A 16,841-nucleotide genomic window follows, 5' to 3' on the forward strand; every position below is an offset into this window, starting at 1 on the left:
TTTATAAAAGCGCAAAAGACCCGGACGAATTTGACAGTTGCACCAAATAAACATGGCCGCCTCCGCGCAGTCAGACGTGTGTGAGAAAATTACGAATGAAGAAATTAATTCCGCAATGGAAACCGGCGAGTGCTCGGAAAGGGAAAGGGGAGGAGAACAAGACAAGAAAGACGTGAACGTAGCTGAACCGGAAACAGAGGACACTTTTAAGAAGCCGACTCTTTTCTCCGCTCCTTCCCTCACCAGCAAACGGAGCACAAACAAACACACAACAACAGAAGCAGAAACAAAAGGTTTGACAGAAAACAACAAAGCCGACGTTGTGAATACTACTAGTGAAGACTCGTTGTGTCCTCTTAATGAAGACAGAGTCACTGTAAAAGAAGAAGAAAAGACTGAGGCTCCTGTCAGAACCAAACCGGAAGTTAAACCCCGGGTGCTCCCAAAAGGTCCCCCAGCTGGTAAATTCCCCCCTATCCCGTACGCAGAACCGCCCTGGGGTGGCTCAGCTCCAGATGCTCCGTATTCTCTGGAGATCTTGAAAAACGGCACCATAGTGGACACCGTGCCCCTCACAGAGAGGAGCTACTTCGTGGTTGGACGTTTACCTGTCTGTGACGTTTCTTTGGAGCACCCCTCCATCTCCAGGTACCATGCCGTGCTGCAGTACCGGAGGCAGGCCGGGGGGGAGGAGGAGGAGGAGGAGGAGTGTGTCGGGGAGGAGAGGGGCTTTTACATCCACGACCTGGGCAGCACACATGGCACCGTGGTGAACAAGAACAAGATCCCTCCAAAGACCTTCATCAGAGTGCGCGTGGGACACGTGCTGAAGTTTGGTGGGAGCACGAGGCTTTTTATCCTGCAGGTAAATCAGGAGGCTCAACTACTGAACACCTGCAGCAATAATAATTACTTCTGTGAATATATTTAGGACAACATATATATGAGAGCTAAAGGTCCTCAAAATGTAATGTTTCCATCCTTCTTTTGTCGTCTCCCAGGGTCCAGAGTTTGACGAGGAAGAGGAGTCCGAGCTGTCGGTGACGGAGCTGAGGGAGCGAGCCCAAAAACAGAAGGCGGAGCTGGAGAAGAGGATGCTGGGAGATGGACTTGATGATGACAAGGAGGATGAGGAGGAGGAGAAGGAGGATGATGATGATGAAGGAAAAAGCAACAAGGGCCGGAGCAAACAGTCAACTGATGACTCGGGCTGCTCGTGGGGAATGGGTGAGCTTTTCAACACAAGCAAGGATCTAGAAAAAAGGGAACAATGTCAGTAAGTGTAAACGATCAGCTTTGAGTCTGATTGGACACACAGGTGCTGACAGGAAGTGACCAAAGCACAACATTGACCCTAACCCCTAATCAGTATAGAAACCATCTTATAAGTCATCGTTATCAAACAAAAACCATCGTCACAACCATCATCATCATCAATAATATGGAGACCATCATCATTAAGTTAGTAGGTATTCATGAAAGAGCTGGGTCTTTAGCTTTTTCTTAAAGGTGCAGAGGGACTCTGCAGATCCAATGGAGTTTGGAAGTTCATTCCACCACCGGGGGGCGACAGAGGAGAAGAGTCTAGTCAGAGACTTAGGACCCTGTTGTGAAGGTTGGATCAGACGCCTTTCATTGGCAGAGCGTAGTGGGCGGGAGGGAGTGTAGACCTGGATCAGAGAGTTAAAGTAAGGAGGAGCTGTTTTAGTCTCTGTTTTGTAAGCGAGCAGCAGAGTTTTAAATTTGATGCGAGCAGTAACTGGGAGCCAGTGTAAGGAGATGAACTAACAGTGAGAAGGGATGAAGCTACATGACATCTGCATGGGACTTATTTTATCGTCTGTGTCATCTTGCTTACATCTTCATGTTGTCTTCATGTCTTCTCCCTGCAGCTGAGGAAGCTGCGCCAGAGGAAGATGAGAACGAGGAAAACCCTTTTTCAACAGAGTTCCAAGAGGACCAGGAAGCTGCGTACCTGAAAGACCCAAAGAAGGCTCTGCAGGGCTTCTACGACAGGGAAGGTGACTGTCCACACATTTTATTATTCTTCAGTTTTGTTTGTTAGTTTGTTTTTACTTTAACTGTGACATCTTCTGTTGTAGGAGAGGAGCTGGAGTTTGAGTATGAGGACAAAAGCCATGGCAGCTGGCTCTGCAGGATAAAGTAAGTCAGCTGATTTATGATTCAAAAGGCATGAAAAGATGTCCTTGCTTTTTGTGTGTGGAGGTATGATGTTCATGTTAATTTGTCTGTAAGGCTTCCAGTGGACGACGCCAAGGGCCGACAGCTTGTAGCCGAGGTAACCGTCACAGGGAAGAAGAAGGAAGCAGCCATCCAGTGCTGCCTGGAGGGTTGTCGTATGCTGGAGGCCAGAGGGCTGCTGCGCCAGGAGGCAGGTGTGTGCTCCACTTCCTGTCTGTATTCTGAAACACAGTCTGAAAAGGCTACAGCTTATTGCTATGATATATTTGTTTCCTGTTCTACACCCTGTTTGTAGTGTCCCGTAAGCGTAAAAAGAAGAACTGGGAAGATGAGGACTACTACGACAGCGATGACGACACGTTCCTGGATCGAACCGGCACCGTGGAGAAGAAGAGGCAGGAGAGGATGAAGAAGGCGGGGAAGATCGAGGAGCGGCCTGAGACCTACGAGTCATTGGTAAAAAAAAAAAACATCCTGAGCTTTTAATACATAACTTGTGAAGATCAACTGATTCACAAAGACTTTAATCTTCTCTATGACCTTATTTACGCTCTTATTTTGAAAGTGCATAAGACTGTTTAACAACCTAAAAAGAAACATTCATGCACATAATCAATTTGAAGTATTAATAAGCAACACAAAGGGACATATTTAAATTCTCTGTTGCACATGGTCTAAAGTAAATGATGCAACTTTCACTTGTCCAACCTCCTTTTCCATTTAAGTCCTGCACACTGCAGGCACAGAGGACAAGAAGTCTCTTCATGTTTTGGAAACACTGATTTCACATATAAGTAACCGTGTAGTAGGAATAGAAACTGTCTTGTGCTCCTCTCTGTTGACTGATCGTTGTACATGGATGTATTCAGTCATCACTACTTAGATAAATTCACGTTTTGAGGCAGTGGTGAGTCTGGTGACTGGAAATGAAAAGTTAAGGGATCACCAAAACGATTGCATTACTTCCTAAGGGGGAAATGAATATCTGTGTAGAATTGCATGGTGAATCCACCGAGTAGTTTTGAGACGTTTCACTCAGAACCACAATATGACATACATGATTGTGCCAGGAGATATCTGGATCACTCTCCAAAATGACTAAAAGGATCTGGGGACAGTAGATCTCTCTACCAAATCTGATCCAACAAAGGTTGATATGTTGGTCTGGAGTCAGACTTCATGGTGGAACCTCTGTAGTTTTTCTTTTAACTGACATCATGCACAGAGCCATGGAGGAGCAATGACATATCCAGCTGCAAACTTGACCGAAGCAAGCCTTCAAAGTTCATCATTTAAGAGGTTTCAACCAGGAGACAAACTTGACCTGGTTTCTACTGCTTTCTGAAAGAAACAAATCCAGTGAATGCATTCTGTTAAAACAACAAATAAAGCAATATAAGGTTTTAAAATTAAAAACTCTAATTGAATGAAACTCAAATGGAAAACTCTCTGACCCTCTGGTGGGGCTTCAGGGTCTGCAAGCCAAGCTGCATCTAAAAAGATTAAGATATATCCAGTGAATAAAGTCCTTCATGCTGTTAAATGAAAAAAAACACAGTGACAAAGAAGTAAACAGTCGACTCAGAATGTTTCAGCGTCCTTTGAGCTGCCAATACTCAGAGGAAACTTTAATAAAGGTTTGGAGGTCGTATAGGCTGGAGTTTTGTGTGTCGCTGAACAGAAGATAAAGGTACAACAAGTTTTAAAAAAATGTATGAAACGGACACATCTGATTCAGCTGACAAACCTTGGAGTCACTTTCAGTCGTAGAACCACAGCAAGAGTGTGAAAACAGAAAACTATGCTACTCAAACTGCTTGTCTAGACTTGTGTAAATCAGTGTACTTCTTGTGATGAAAGATACAACAGACAACTCAAAGTACTTCTCTGATTTTTTTGAAATTTTCAAAATCCAAAACAAAAAACGCCAACCAAGAATTTACATTTTGAGACACTTCAAATCCAGATTATTTCCTTTTTAATATAAATGGAAATGGAAATAACAGGAGCAACATGTGATGAAAGGAGGCTCTTGTGAAATCTGTAAATCTAACATTCAAGTCGCGACTGTCTTTAGGTATAAAGCACTTCTCTGTGGTTCTTTGCTGCAGTATTATTTCCTCTCAAACTCCACTCCAGCAGCCTGTCTCTTCTCTGGAGGAGATGTTGTCTGTCAGGTTCACATAGCTGCTCCTTCTGCTGAAAATAACACAAGAATCAATCTCACCTGGCTCTGAAAAGCCCTCTTTGATGTTAGGTGTGTTCAAGTGCACGTATACCATATTGTCAAACAAACTGTAGGATTCCACTGTTAAACTCATGCTTTTGATTTTTCATGTAGGTGGCCAAACTGTCCGAGGTGGAGAGGGAGCTGGCAGAGACTCAGAAAAAGCTGAGTGGTGGTAGAGGAGGTGAGTCATGATGACCTGGGTGTTCTCTTGTTTTCTGTGGGTAGATGATGCCGCTCTACCTACCTAACCTACAGATGCCATGTTCTCCTCGTGTTAACCGTATGTTTCATCCCCTCCAACTCAAGACTCCTCCGGCTCCTCCACCGAGGACTCGCTGGACGCCTTCATGACCGCCGTGCGCAAAGAGGCGGCGATGGATGGCGTGGAGCGGAGGAAGCTCCACGTGCACGTGGCGGACTTGCGCAAAGAGGCTCAGAGGCTGCGCAAGCTGGTCGAGCTGACGCGACCCGCCCAGATGCCCTCGCTGGTGCCAAGGTTAGACACACGGCTACATTCAGGGGTCATGCTAAGAAATTACCCAAAGTGATGAAATATCACCATATGTACCATTAAAATAATAGAAGGTCAGGTGTTGTACAGCATCTTTGAAACCTTCCCTGTGGGACGCCACATTAAAACCGATGTTTTGTTGTGATAGTGGAAGCTCGGAGCAAGAGAAGCCGAAGAAGACCTTGCCGCTGTTTGGAGCCATGAAAGGAGGACGCAAATTCAAACTGAAGACGGGCACCATCGGGGTAGGTGTTGTCAGTCTGACTCTTTCATTCTTTTTTCCTGCTTCCTCCACCTTCCTTTCTCTCTGTTATTGATGTGTTCTTCCCTTCTTGTAGAAGTTGCCTCCTAAGCGCGCCAACTTGCCCGCGGAGCTGTTCAACATGAAAGAGCTCGCACCTGCTGGAGAGGAGGTAGAAGAAGAAGAGGAGGAGGAGGAGGAGGCAGGGAAGAAAGCCGAGGGGAACGACGATGAAGACTGTGAAGATATTACCGACATGAATGTTGACTGCGTAGAGTCCAGTGCATCCACGTCTGGAGACGGCTCTCCCACAGGACGGCGGCCGGCAAAGTCCCAGAAGCAGAAAGGTAACAGCCATGAGAACCTTGAAGACGTTTTTTAAAAGTAGATGTTAAAGAGGGAAAGTGCAGTCCTCAGTCCTCTGTGTGTGTAGCTGCCTTAAGTTACCACAGTATGCTCAGACGCATCCCATGCCACTAGGGGGCAGTACACCTGTTATACAAAAAGCACACTCCTCACTGTGCCATATCATTTTAGTTCAGTTAAGAGAAAACTGGAAAAAGTCACCTGGATTTTTGGGTCACTTGTGTTATTTTGGACATCTAGAAAAGTTAAATCTGTTTTTTTTCTGTGAATTTTAGGTTTTAAAATTGTAAATTAAAAAAGAGTACTTTTAGTTCTGCTAACATAAGCATCCTGAGATGTTTTTGTGTGTAATGTGGCACTAAAAAAATACAAATTAGATTGATTTATTCAGTTTTTACCTCTACCAGTCAGTGACATCACTAATGTAAAAACAAGAGAACTTCTAGAAATGTCATGATTGATTTAGAGCAGAGGTTCTCAACTGGTCTAGCCTCAGGACCCACCACCTTCTCCTCGATAAGAAACCCAAATATCAGATATTTTTCAACCAATGAGATTTGTTTTATGAATGATTGTGCAGTTTGGACCTCAGACTGTACAAAACATATGACAGACCAAAGAGATGAAAGAAAACCAACATCTTTAAAAGTGATTTTGTTTTTTTACCCTTTTTCCCCCGGCACATTTTTGCGACTCACTGAAAACAACTCCACGACCCACTTTTGGGTCCCGACCCACCAGTTGAGAACCACTGATTTAGAGGGATGCTTTTTTAAGATATATCTTTGGGCTTTTACGCAGTTATTCTAGAGAAAGGACGGTGGATAGAGTCAGAAATCAGGGACAGAGAGGCGGAATAACATGTCGGATACACAGGTCGGATTTGAACCCAGGCTGTCCGCTTCGAGGACTGTACTGTAGCCTCTGTACATTTAGAGCCACTCAGCCACCAGCGCCCCAGAGGGTTGTTTATTAACTTCTAATTCTAACACTTAATATTTGTGTTTGATGTTTTGTTTATACGACAGAGCAAAGCCACAAACAGAGGAGAAGTCGTGAGTCTGCAGAAACAGTGGAGCAGCTTCCTCAGATCAGCAGCAGCAAGAACAAGACTGTGGACCCGTCCAGTTCAGGTAGGTTCACTGTTTCCTTCTCACTCTATGCTCCATACAGAACAACAGATTCATGTCAGTGGTATTAATCCCATGTGATGATCTAAACCCATGTGTCTGTAGAGTCCAGGGCAGGAGCTGACACAGAGCCTGCAGCAGAGCCAAGTCCTAAAAAGAACGCGAAGAAGAAAGCGATCGGTCCCAGCAGGGTAAATCCTCACTCCATTCCTCTGTATAAGAACAAAAACACACTTCAATGTAATTACTCGTTGAATTTCCTCCTGATTTCTCTCCACAGCCACCAGTGCAGCTCTCAGGACAGTATCCAGAAGATGACCCAGATTATTGTGTCTGGGTTCCTCCTGCAGGTAAAGTATCTGAATGATCTCACTCTTAGCTCTAAAAGAAAGGACTTCACAGGTCCACAACATACTCTGTATAAAATAAGGACATAAACTCTGTGACAACACCAATTGGTTTCTGGAGTGGAGTTTTTCAGCCCAATGAGTTTCACAAATGAAATGTCAATGCAGTAAATATGTGGGTACTTAGGACATCTTGACACCAACCCAGTGACATACTCAGACTTCCACAATGAAAGAAGAGCTTCTTTACTTAATGAGTTAATGTTGATGTACACTCGACTGCATCTGAGGAGCAAGTACGTTCCTGTAACACCCCATCAAATCATTTTTAAGTGTTCATTCAAGACATAATGAGGGAAGGTAAAAAGACTTTCATAGGAAGTCAATCAAGATCAAAGTGAGTTAAAGATGATCAGCTTGAATACAAACACACTTTAAAACAGCTGCCAGGCTGAGCTTGGATTCAGGCTCTGAATTGATTTCCCTATGTCATCATTTTGGGACTGTGATTGGTTGTGGTTTGTTTAATTTCCTTTCTTTAGACATGTAAATACAACCTGTGTTTGTAGGTCAGTCTGGGTCTCTTTTTTTTGGGAGCTGAATCTTGCTTTTCTTCCCTCACAGATCAGAGTGGAGACGGCCGCACACACCTCAACGACAAGTACGGCTACTGAGCTCTCGTGTGTCGACTCCATCAGCTTTTATACAGCAGATAATACCTGCAACACAAAAAGCCTCCTGTCTCCTACACTCTGACCTTTAACCCCCCTCAAAGCCATCCCAGTCCCTGTGTGTTTGTGTTGACAAGAAGAGACTCAAACACACCCGGGACTTGCAGAGATACTATCTGCTTCTTTTATTTATCATTTGGGGGATATTTGCATTCTGGGAAAGCAATCTATTCCACTTAACATTAAAGTGTGTGGCCTGGGGAATTACCCCCCTCAGAGCACTGGGCAGTCAGCCTTCTGGCACTCCCCCCCCCCACTGATAATAAGAGAGATGTGAAGCACATGAATTGTGTTCTTTTTATTTGTATGCTATATCATTCAGGCAGAAAATAGAAAGGGACAGAGCGGGAGCGGTCACTGATCTGAATTCAGCTTTGTGCTCTCTGGCTGCTCCTCTTGCAGTTAAGTCCACCTGACATCCAATCTGCATCGCTCCCCTATTTGGCTCGAGTCGATCGCTGGCATAACCTTTTTTTTTCCTCCAAAGGAGAGTGTGTAGTAAGGAGTGAGAGAGAGGGAGAGCATTGAAGCAGCTTTTCTGACCATCTGGACACTTGGATGGCTTACTGGATGAAACGCAAGCTGATAATGACTCAAGCTAAGTGGAGTGTGTGTGTGTGAGTCTACGATGACACACACACGCTTACACACAGCCCAACCTTCTCGAAGTTCTCTTTTTAACAAGATTGTCTTTATGAGCTGTGTGTGTGTGTGTGTGTGTGTGTGTGTGTGTGTGTGTGTGTGTGTGTGTGTGTGTGTGTGTGTGTGTGTGTGTGTGTGTGTGTGTGTGTGTGTGTGTGTGTGTGTGTGTGTGTGTGTGTGTGTGTGTGTGTGTGTGTGTGTGTGTGTGTGTGTGTGTGTGTGTGTGTGTGTGTGTGTGTGTGTGTGTGTGTGTGTGTGTGTGTGTGTGTGTGTGTGTGTGTGTGTGTGTGTGTGTGTGTGTTTGCCTCGAGCAGGATTCCTCACTCTGAAATCCCACTCAGTGCTGTTCTGTTGGTTTCCTGCCATATTTCCACCCTCTTCGCTGTCGTCTTAACCCAAAACACAAAATAAAGAAATGTATTTTGTGATACAAATGTATAATAAAAGTGTCTGTAAATAGCCTGCAAGCTGCTTGAAGTTTTTTCCTTTTTGCTTTCCCCTTGATTTTCCAGCTGTCTGTCTTCTCTTGGCGTCAGCTTCAGGGGCTTCTTCACACCCAAACCCAGACTTGACGTCAGAGTTTCTTTCCCTCTTTTTCAGGCTCTCTCTCTCACACACACACACACACAAAGAGCGTTTCTCAGGGGTATGATCTGGCACAAAGAGGCTTGTGGTCTTGGCTGCAGATCTTCGCTGTGATGTTCTGTGCTGTGACCTACTAATCACTGATGGAAAGCATTCCTCTCTACCCCGAACCCATGAGAGGAGTCCTCTGTCCTTCCACCTCACAAATCCTTCTCCTGCACACTGAAGACGATGTTCCACAGATAAAACTTTGAGGGGCCATGCATGCACTTTTTCATTTCGACTAAGTGCAATCATTCTTAACAGGCTTTATGGTTGACAGGTATATTCTTAACACCATATCCCGTTACCTCATTATAAGGATACTGGCTCTGGAAAATCTGCTCCAAATATAATTGTATCCAATTCTGGAATTTGCAAAGATATCACTCAAGTTACCCGTTGTCGTTTTGTTTGGAAAATCCTGTTGAATGAGAGCATTTAAGACGATAATGAAGCTGCTGAACATCCAAGTACAGAAGACAAAATGTGTCTAATATTAGATCCTGCGTGATGGGATCATCTGTAAGTCAGCAGGACACATACTATTAAAGCAGCAGCAGGGGTCATAATGGGCTCAGAGCTGGGAGGGTTACAGCCCCAGCAGAGGACTACACTGTACATGTCACATGGGGACAAGTTATTCAATGTGTCTTTAACTGATTGTTGATTCATTAAAAACACATTTCCTTCGTAGCTGTAGAGAACAAAGTCCTGTATGTGGGGCTGTAAGAACTCTCAGTGATATGTGGAGAGCAAAGAAGGGAGACAAAAGGTGAGAAACTGACATGTTTAAGATCTCATTTCTAATGAAAACTGATTTTTTTTTCATCTGAATAAATTAAAGTTACCCCAGTTTGACAGTATTTGCATCTATCAAAGTACCGTATATATTTTGATTGATCTATTTCAATGTTTTTACTGTCTTCAGAGGTTTAAGTTTGGTTTAGTAATGACTGAAGCATGTTTAAGAAACATTTCTCACCCTTCTGCACTCACCATCTGAAACAACCTGAATGTCTAAATGGGAAATGTGGAGTTTCAAATGATTTGGATCGTTTACACCATAGACTGTAAATATTAATGGATGAAGCCTGGGTGACATCACCCATCTGTTCCTGCAGGGGGTTCCAGAGGCTCATTGGCAGCAGCCGCCATGCTGGAAATCCTGTCTCAGCCTAACTTTCAGTCAACCTAACGACAGGCTGAGAGCTGAGGCGGGTTTTAAGCCTCTTGACAAACCACTACATCGCGCTGGCCCTTTAAGCTGGTCATCTACATGCCTAACTATGGATAACACGTATCGTTCATAAAATCTAAATGGATGTGTTATTAAGAAATCCACCCCCTGCACAGTGTGTGCCAGTTATGACAATAACTAATCAGACCAATATGTTGTTGTTTTTTAAACCAGGCTGTAAACATGTTAATTCTGCTGTAAAAACTGTTTTTTTGGCTGTGGTGTTTGTGACTTCCGGGGCTCCTGCAGCCAGCCTCAAGCAGAAACTCGACAAACTGCAGGATTTTACACTTCTGCATTAGCTCCACTTTTCAAACCCCCAGGTTGCTGCTTTATTTAAACAGGCAGGCCCTGCTTGGTTCTTCTGAGGATTTCCTGGATTTCTGCTAGTGCACTCCTGGTTTAGCCTAGCCTGAGATGACAGAGGAGACTGAATCAAAACAGTAAAGTTGAAGATATTAAACCATAAGGCCAAGCTTGAAGTCGGTATAACACTTCCTCAAGGTTGATCTCTTATTGTATATATACTGTAAACTGATTCAAATAAAAATCACCTCCTAAACAAGAGGCCACAGGGCGTTTATTGTTTAATTTTGTGCAACAATGGACCAAAACATGTCACAATGTTACATTCACTTCGGCAAAATCTTAGTTTCAGTGGTGACATCATGTTTAATCATTGGACGGGCTCATTACAGGAGCCTGAAAACTCCCCTCAAGTTTAATTTGATACAACAGGAATGTGACTTCAAGGCATTAAGAGATCTTAAGAAAGCACTGGGATGTCTTCAATACACCAGTGGTCCTCTTCTACCTACGTTATGAGGTACAATATTGGAAAAAATGGCACACTACAAAAAAAAGGCTATGCATAACATAGCACCAGTTACTTTTGCCAAATGTGCAGCAAACTATATTCATACTTCCTTATTTCCATATACCTCTCTTTCTGCAAAACAGCGGAATTCATGCAAGGAAAGAGGATACAAGTACTTCACTTTGACCTGGACTAAAAGTGACAAGTTCAATAAGAAACGTACATTATCAAAGGTCAACTATTCACCTACATACATGTCATACATGTTTGTTATAACTCAGTCATGACCTGCATATTCAATGACACATTGAAAGTAGTAGCTTGAGCAGAGAGTTTACGTTCATCTCAATGATAACAGGATATCTGACGCCTCGCCATGTTTAGAATATAAAGTTACCAAGAACCTTACAGGATGTCCAAAAATCACATCACAAAGGAAACCTTGGAACCATTTGATTGTCTTACATGCATTATTTCCCTTGAAGATTGATCAAACCAGAAGTAAATCCAGATTTTAAATAAACTGGTTGGCCTTGTCCCTTTTGTTCCACGTCTGGTCCACAGTCTAGGTTTGTTTCGAGTCCATTATTCCTCCAATCACAGGATCAAACTTCAGAGATACATAAGCAAAACCTGAAGTATCTGCAGAAATGTTTAGGCCATTTTATCCTCCAAATGTTCCCGTTGTTTTAAGTGGAGAGCGATGAGAGAGTCAGGGGGAGGTTACCTGAGTGTGCAAAAAGTTCAGACTTCAAACAAGCGTCTTAATCTAGCAGTCTTAACGGCCACTTCTCGGTCTCGCTGCAGAAGCCACAATGAAAAAAGCAGCTGTCCAGGAATGACATAATGGGTAGAGAAGATAATCTGACAGGTGGATGGGTTTTTCTTATGAGCAGGGTGGATCCTCAGAAGGGGTGAGGGGGCTGCAGGGGGGCACTGTACTCAAGGAGCGGAAGGCGAAGATGGACGGATCGTAGGTGTACCTGGGCGGAGGACGACTTCCTGTCAGATTCTGAGGACAAAGAGAGAGAAAAGAGTTCAATGTAAACAACATTTCTCAGAGGTAGAGTTGTTCCAATACCAATAAAAGAAATGCCTATGCTGTATTTGGGCATCGGTTGATGTTCAAAAATCACTTTGTAATAGTGTTGAGGACAGATTCCCAAGAATGTAGGTCCCAGGTTTCCTTGCTCATCAGGAGCTATTGAGTGCACCTCTGATGTTCTCCCTCAGCTGATGGCTGATGATAATCAGCTGAGCTGGGAGGCTTTATGGGGAGGTTGAGGTTTCCCTGCTCAGTTGGTTGTGTGTCTCCAGAGAGTCAACACCATCAGTTAGCTTTCTGTTTGAGTGAAACTCTGAATTGAATCTGTTTAAAGTGATGTTTTTATTTTGGCTTCTTTCTATTCCATCCTATTTCTACTCTGTCCAGTGACTCCAACTTCTCTTGTGTTTGGTCAATTTTTTTGTTTATCTATCATTTTGATAGAATCAGTGGGGTCAGTGTTCTTTCCACCACCTTTCAGAAACCAAAGGCCCAATTTATTTTTTTGCCCTTTTTGTGACAAGTTCAGCTCTTAGTTAGTTCCCTAACTTGCGAGCCCTGTCATGGTTTTGTTTCTAGGGGAATGTAACAATTGCCCAACAAAAGTTCCCTTCTCCAAAACTACAGCCCTCAATGTATTAATGTGTATTGTGCCTGTCATTGGCTAATGCACAAATAAAAACTATGGTGTTAGGTAGTCATAATGAGATGTTAGCAAACAAGTGCAGTGCTAGCAGAGAGTGTAACATTAGTCAAAGCATGAAAACATGCCAGCCATCCTGTTTCACAATTTAAAGATGTTTATTTGATTGCTACAAATTGTGTTTCTAAAACTTAAAAATTCATATTTTTTTCATATAAAAATCGAAGTTTCTTCAGTATCAAATATCTCGCTTATTTTAGTTTGTTTCAAGGTGCTTTGCTGTTTTTAAAGTCAACTTCCGTGCCTGTAGCACACCATAAATACAGCTCTGAGTGTAATCATGTCACCTTCATACAGGGTCAGTTGTAAACCTCTGTTATAAATAAAGTAATCGTGGTAGGTAATCATTTTATAGCGCCGTTATCAGAGAGTTTCTCAGTCATGGACAATACTACAGTTGATATACTTATTCAAATATAAAAAAACAGCTGAAACTAGAACAGAAACTGGAGAACCATGGTCAATATGTTGGCATCCAATAAAGCCGGTGCATTGTAAACAGGATATTTTTTGTATTGTTAGTGTAGCTTTGAGTTACATATTTCTTCAGTGTAGTGACGCTTCATTTGACAAAGAGCAACTGGAAGCTCATGTCACTACACTTTGCCAAACACTGCGAGTGGTCCTGCTGAGCAACAGACCTGTCAGACGTAGGGTTAATCCAGCTTTGTTAGATGGAAACGGTGAGGATTACCTGCTGACCTGGGTGTGGGGTGATATAAATGCTTTTCCAAACACAAAGCAGCCCCCCCCCCCTTGAATGAGCAGAACCTCGCCTTTTCTGGTTCTACAAGCCCTCCTTCTAAAATTAGCCCTGGTCATTTTCCTCCCTTCAGGAAACGACAGGAAATGACTTTGTTGGACTTGGCAGTGAGACAGCACTTTCTCCGGAGCCCTGCTGAGGGGGAGTGGAGTTTGTGAGAAGGTGGACTGAGAAAGATTAGGACCTTGAGACGGATTCATTTTAATTAGGAGCTGATCCCACGGAAAAAAACTTAAGTGCATGTTTGCATATAAAGCTTTTTATTCTTGTTGGTATCCATTACCAAACACCTTTTTGTGAGAACTAAAAAAAGATGCATCTCTGTGACTGCTTCTGGAAAGTATCCAGTGACATCACTGCCTATGAAATAAGCCCCATTAACAGAGTATGTGAGGCTACAGGTGTTGCTATGACTTCAGCCAACATCTTAAGGGATTCAGTACTGAGCAGCAGTTACACAGCAACAATTCCCAAAACAACATGGAGCTGTTTTATCTACAAATGTGGAAACAAGCTCTTCCATTCATACTTATATGCTCAGGCAAAGAATGAGAAGAGGAAAACCCAAGAAGTAGTAAAAAAAAAACTTGATAGATGTGTTGTGTTAAGAAGTTCTCCATATGGTAGCTGCAGTCAGTCCAACTGAGGGGGAGTCGTACATCAGAATGGCTCCCAGTCCATACAAGTAATCCCTAAAGAGTTTTTTTCTGTGGTCACATCTGCAGTGTGATGGACATTTAAGGCCCAGAAGAGCCAAACAAAGTACAGGTCTCAGAAGAACAGGGCCTTTAACATGTGCAGACATCAAAAACAGCAGGAATCTCTCACTATGTCCTGGAGCTGAGGCTGTTTGACTTTTTACAGATTAAGTAGTGTTAGGAATGTTGTCCTGTTTATCATTAATTTAGGCTCCAATCAGCATGTTTGAGAAGTTTACACACTGTTGCCAGCCATCTGTTAAATGCATTGTTCATCTCTAATGACGGGTACAAACAGAACATTTTTCGGATGTCCCAGACGAGAGATGATCAGTCGTGGCTCCAAAACAGTGGTGCTACATCGTACTGTGAGAGAGCATCAAAGATGACTGAACTCACAGTCCTGCAACCAAAGATAGCCTACCACAAATTTAGGTCGATCATCTCAAAGTGTCAATGCTTCTACTATCTACGTCAAATACCATCCAATAGAAATGCAGCATGAAACAATGCACGTACCAACGCAACCAATAATGTCACTTGTCTCAAGCTTTCTTTGCAACACTGGCATCCTGAGTTTGTCTCTATTCCCTCACCACAACCGTGTCCACCTTTTTCTATTCCTACTCTTCTATGCACATGAACACCACTACGAACTCGCTTTCTGCTGACCGCCATGGCAACCTCCGCCTGATTATTTGACGCACACTGATGATGCCAATGACACTGCATGTTGAATTGTCTGCAGCCTACGATTCACAAGGTTTCTCATAGCACATTGTACATGCATGTCATTCCCAACATTATAGGATCTGTGTTGCACGGTGTGGCTTTCAATAAACTTAAGATTGTTTGTAGGAAGCTTGAGGAAAACAGATGTTCAGTGCATAGATGGATTACAGTTCCTGGCTCTATTGGGTGTTTGATCAAGGCCCCAAGGTTTTTAGGGGGCTTTGAACTAGAACCTCTGAATTTGAGTTCCATTAATGAAACCAATGCCAATACTGGAAACTCTTCCAGTACAGTCTAAAATGCAGGACTGGATGCCAGTCAATGCAATGGTTCTATATCTATAGTTTGTAAGCCCTACGAAAATCAACTCACTCAGCAGAAACCAATTATTTTAGGACCTTCAAACACAATAGACATTACAACAGCTTGTGCTTTACTGACACCTGGGATGGCTCAGTTTGGATTGCTTCCACCTTGCATGGAAAATCACTGGATGAAGTAATTTTGTTTTTGCATTGAGCTGTCTGTTTTCTTTTAGGTTTTCCACTGGTATGGGTATATATCCATTCTTATCTTTGTTTGAGGTGAAAGTCAGTCTATGTCAGTCGAAAGTGAAAGTTGACAGAGGTTCCAACAAGCATAAGGTCATGTTTTTGTTGTTATTGCTAATTATTTTGTTATTTATGTTGTGTTTTTGTATTCACCCTTGTCTCTGTCTTTCAGATCCTGCGCCTCATGTTCCTGCCTTGTGATTACCCTCACCTGTGTCTCGTTGTCCTGATTGTCTGTGTATTTAATCCCAGTGTGTTCTTGTTGCCAGTTTGTATTTGTTTCCCAAAGTACCTTTTGTCCCAGCAATTAGTATTTATCTCTTCGTGGATGACTCTTGCCTTTTTGCCTAACCCTCTGGATTTGTTGTTTATCTGTCGACCTGTGTACCAAACCTCTGCCTGGATTAAAGGACTGTCTTTTGAGCACCACCTCTGAGTCTGCGATTGTCTCCACACTGTCTGTCATTGTGTCATGAAGTAGGTTTGTCGTGATCATCTTTTCATGCTTGTTTTGCACCTTTTCAAACTGTTTGCCTGCCAATCATGAGTCTGGGACTTTATATTCTTGTATCATTCATAATGTAATTCTGGTAGTTATTTATCGTGTCTACCCACAAATTCATCCAGGAGGCAAAAGGGTTGTACCAGTATTCTTATCTAACTCTTGCAAGAAGACAAACAAGCTAATTCCCCAATATTTCAGACTATTCCTTTAACATCTGTTAATAGTCCGACCAGAAATGCCTTAACTCAACATCCAAGCCGTGTAGTTTTACCTCAATCAGAAATCAAAGGGGCATTTATGCATTTTCCTTCAATTCAGTTTCTCCCTCCTCTCTCCATATCTGCACCATTTCCCTCACCTCAATCAATCTTCATCTCTCTCTCCAACCATTCTTTTTACAGTGGTTGAAACCAGATGCCATCACTCTGTGCCTGCTGCAGCCTGGGAAGCTCTCATCACTCCTCCACCCCCACTCTCCCTTCACCTCCGGGCCCATAAAGGGGAGGGTTGGGGTGCCTCAGCAGCAGCAGCAGCAGAGGCCAAAGCTGTGTTTTCCTACTGCTTCTACACACACACACAACCACTACCATTGACCTCCTCAACTCCTGTAACAACTCTCATGCTTGAAACAAGTCTCAAAGCCGGGGCCCCATCCAGATCCAGTGTCTCTTCTGGATCCAGGCCAGGAAATCGAGGGGGGTGCTGACAGATAAAAGAGGGAGAGAGAGGTAGCAGGAGAGAAGATGCAACAAAGAAAGTTTTG

The 16,841-nt window shown here is 43.2% G+C and overlaps 2 protein-coding genes across 3 annotated transcripts in view; one reads left to right on the forward strand and one right to left on the reverse strand.

Annotated features, from left to right (window-relative positions):
* The first annotated feature begins 23 nt into the window (after positions 1–23).
* Positions 24–8,859, forward strand: slc4a1ap (solute carrier family 4 member 1 adaptor protein). 2 transcript variants are annotated; one of them, XR_009676418.1, is made up of 15 exons: positions 24–865; positions 1,002–1,227; positions 1,893–2,021; positions 2,103–2,163; positions 2,257–2,396; positions 2,498–2,658; positions 4,544–4,613; positions 4,739–4,928; positions 5,092–5,188; positions 5,282–5,531; positions 6,579–6,683; positions 6,786–6,871; positions 6,961–7,030; positions 7,652–8,511; positions 8,715–8,859. XR_009676418.1 is itself a non-coding variant. In XM_061062688.1 (14 exons), exons 1-14 carry the CDS (start codon positions 53–55, stop codon positions 7,699–7,701), a joined length of 2,448 nt encoding a protein of 815 aa, XP_060918671.1. In that variant the 5' UTR covers positions 24–52; the 3' UTR covers positions 7,702–8,859. The 2 variants fall into 2 exon arrangements, 1 of the variants encoding a protein (XP_060918671.1); XM_061062688.1 differs by having other exon boundaries at positions 7,652–8,859.
* A 1,963-nt stretch (positions 8,860–10,822) lies between these two features.
* The window catches only part of si:dkey-16j16.4 (uncharacterized), a 26,689-nt gene continuing 20,670 nt past the window's right edge, over positions 10,823–16,841 (reverse strand). The window contains exon 5 of the mRNA XM_061062693.1: positions 10,823–12,093. Within this exon, the coding sequence (XP_060918676.1) occupies positions 11,968–12,093 (126 nt within the window). The 3' untranslated portion in view covers positions 10,823–11,967. The remainder of the gene's footprint in view (positions 12,094–16,841) is intronic.

This window comes from Labrus mixtus, chromosome 18 (assembly GCF_963584025.1).
Source record: "Labrus mixtus chromosome 18, fLabMix1.1, whole genome shotgun sequence".
NCBI lineage: Eukaryota > Metazoa > Chordata > Actinopteri > Labriformes > Labridae > Labrus > Labrus mixtus.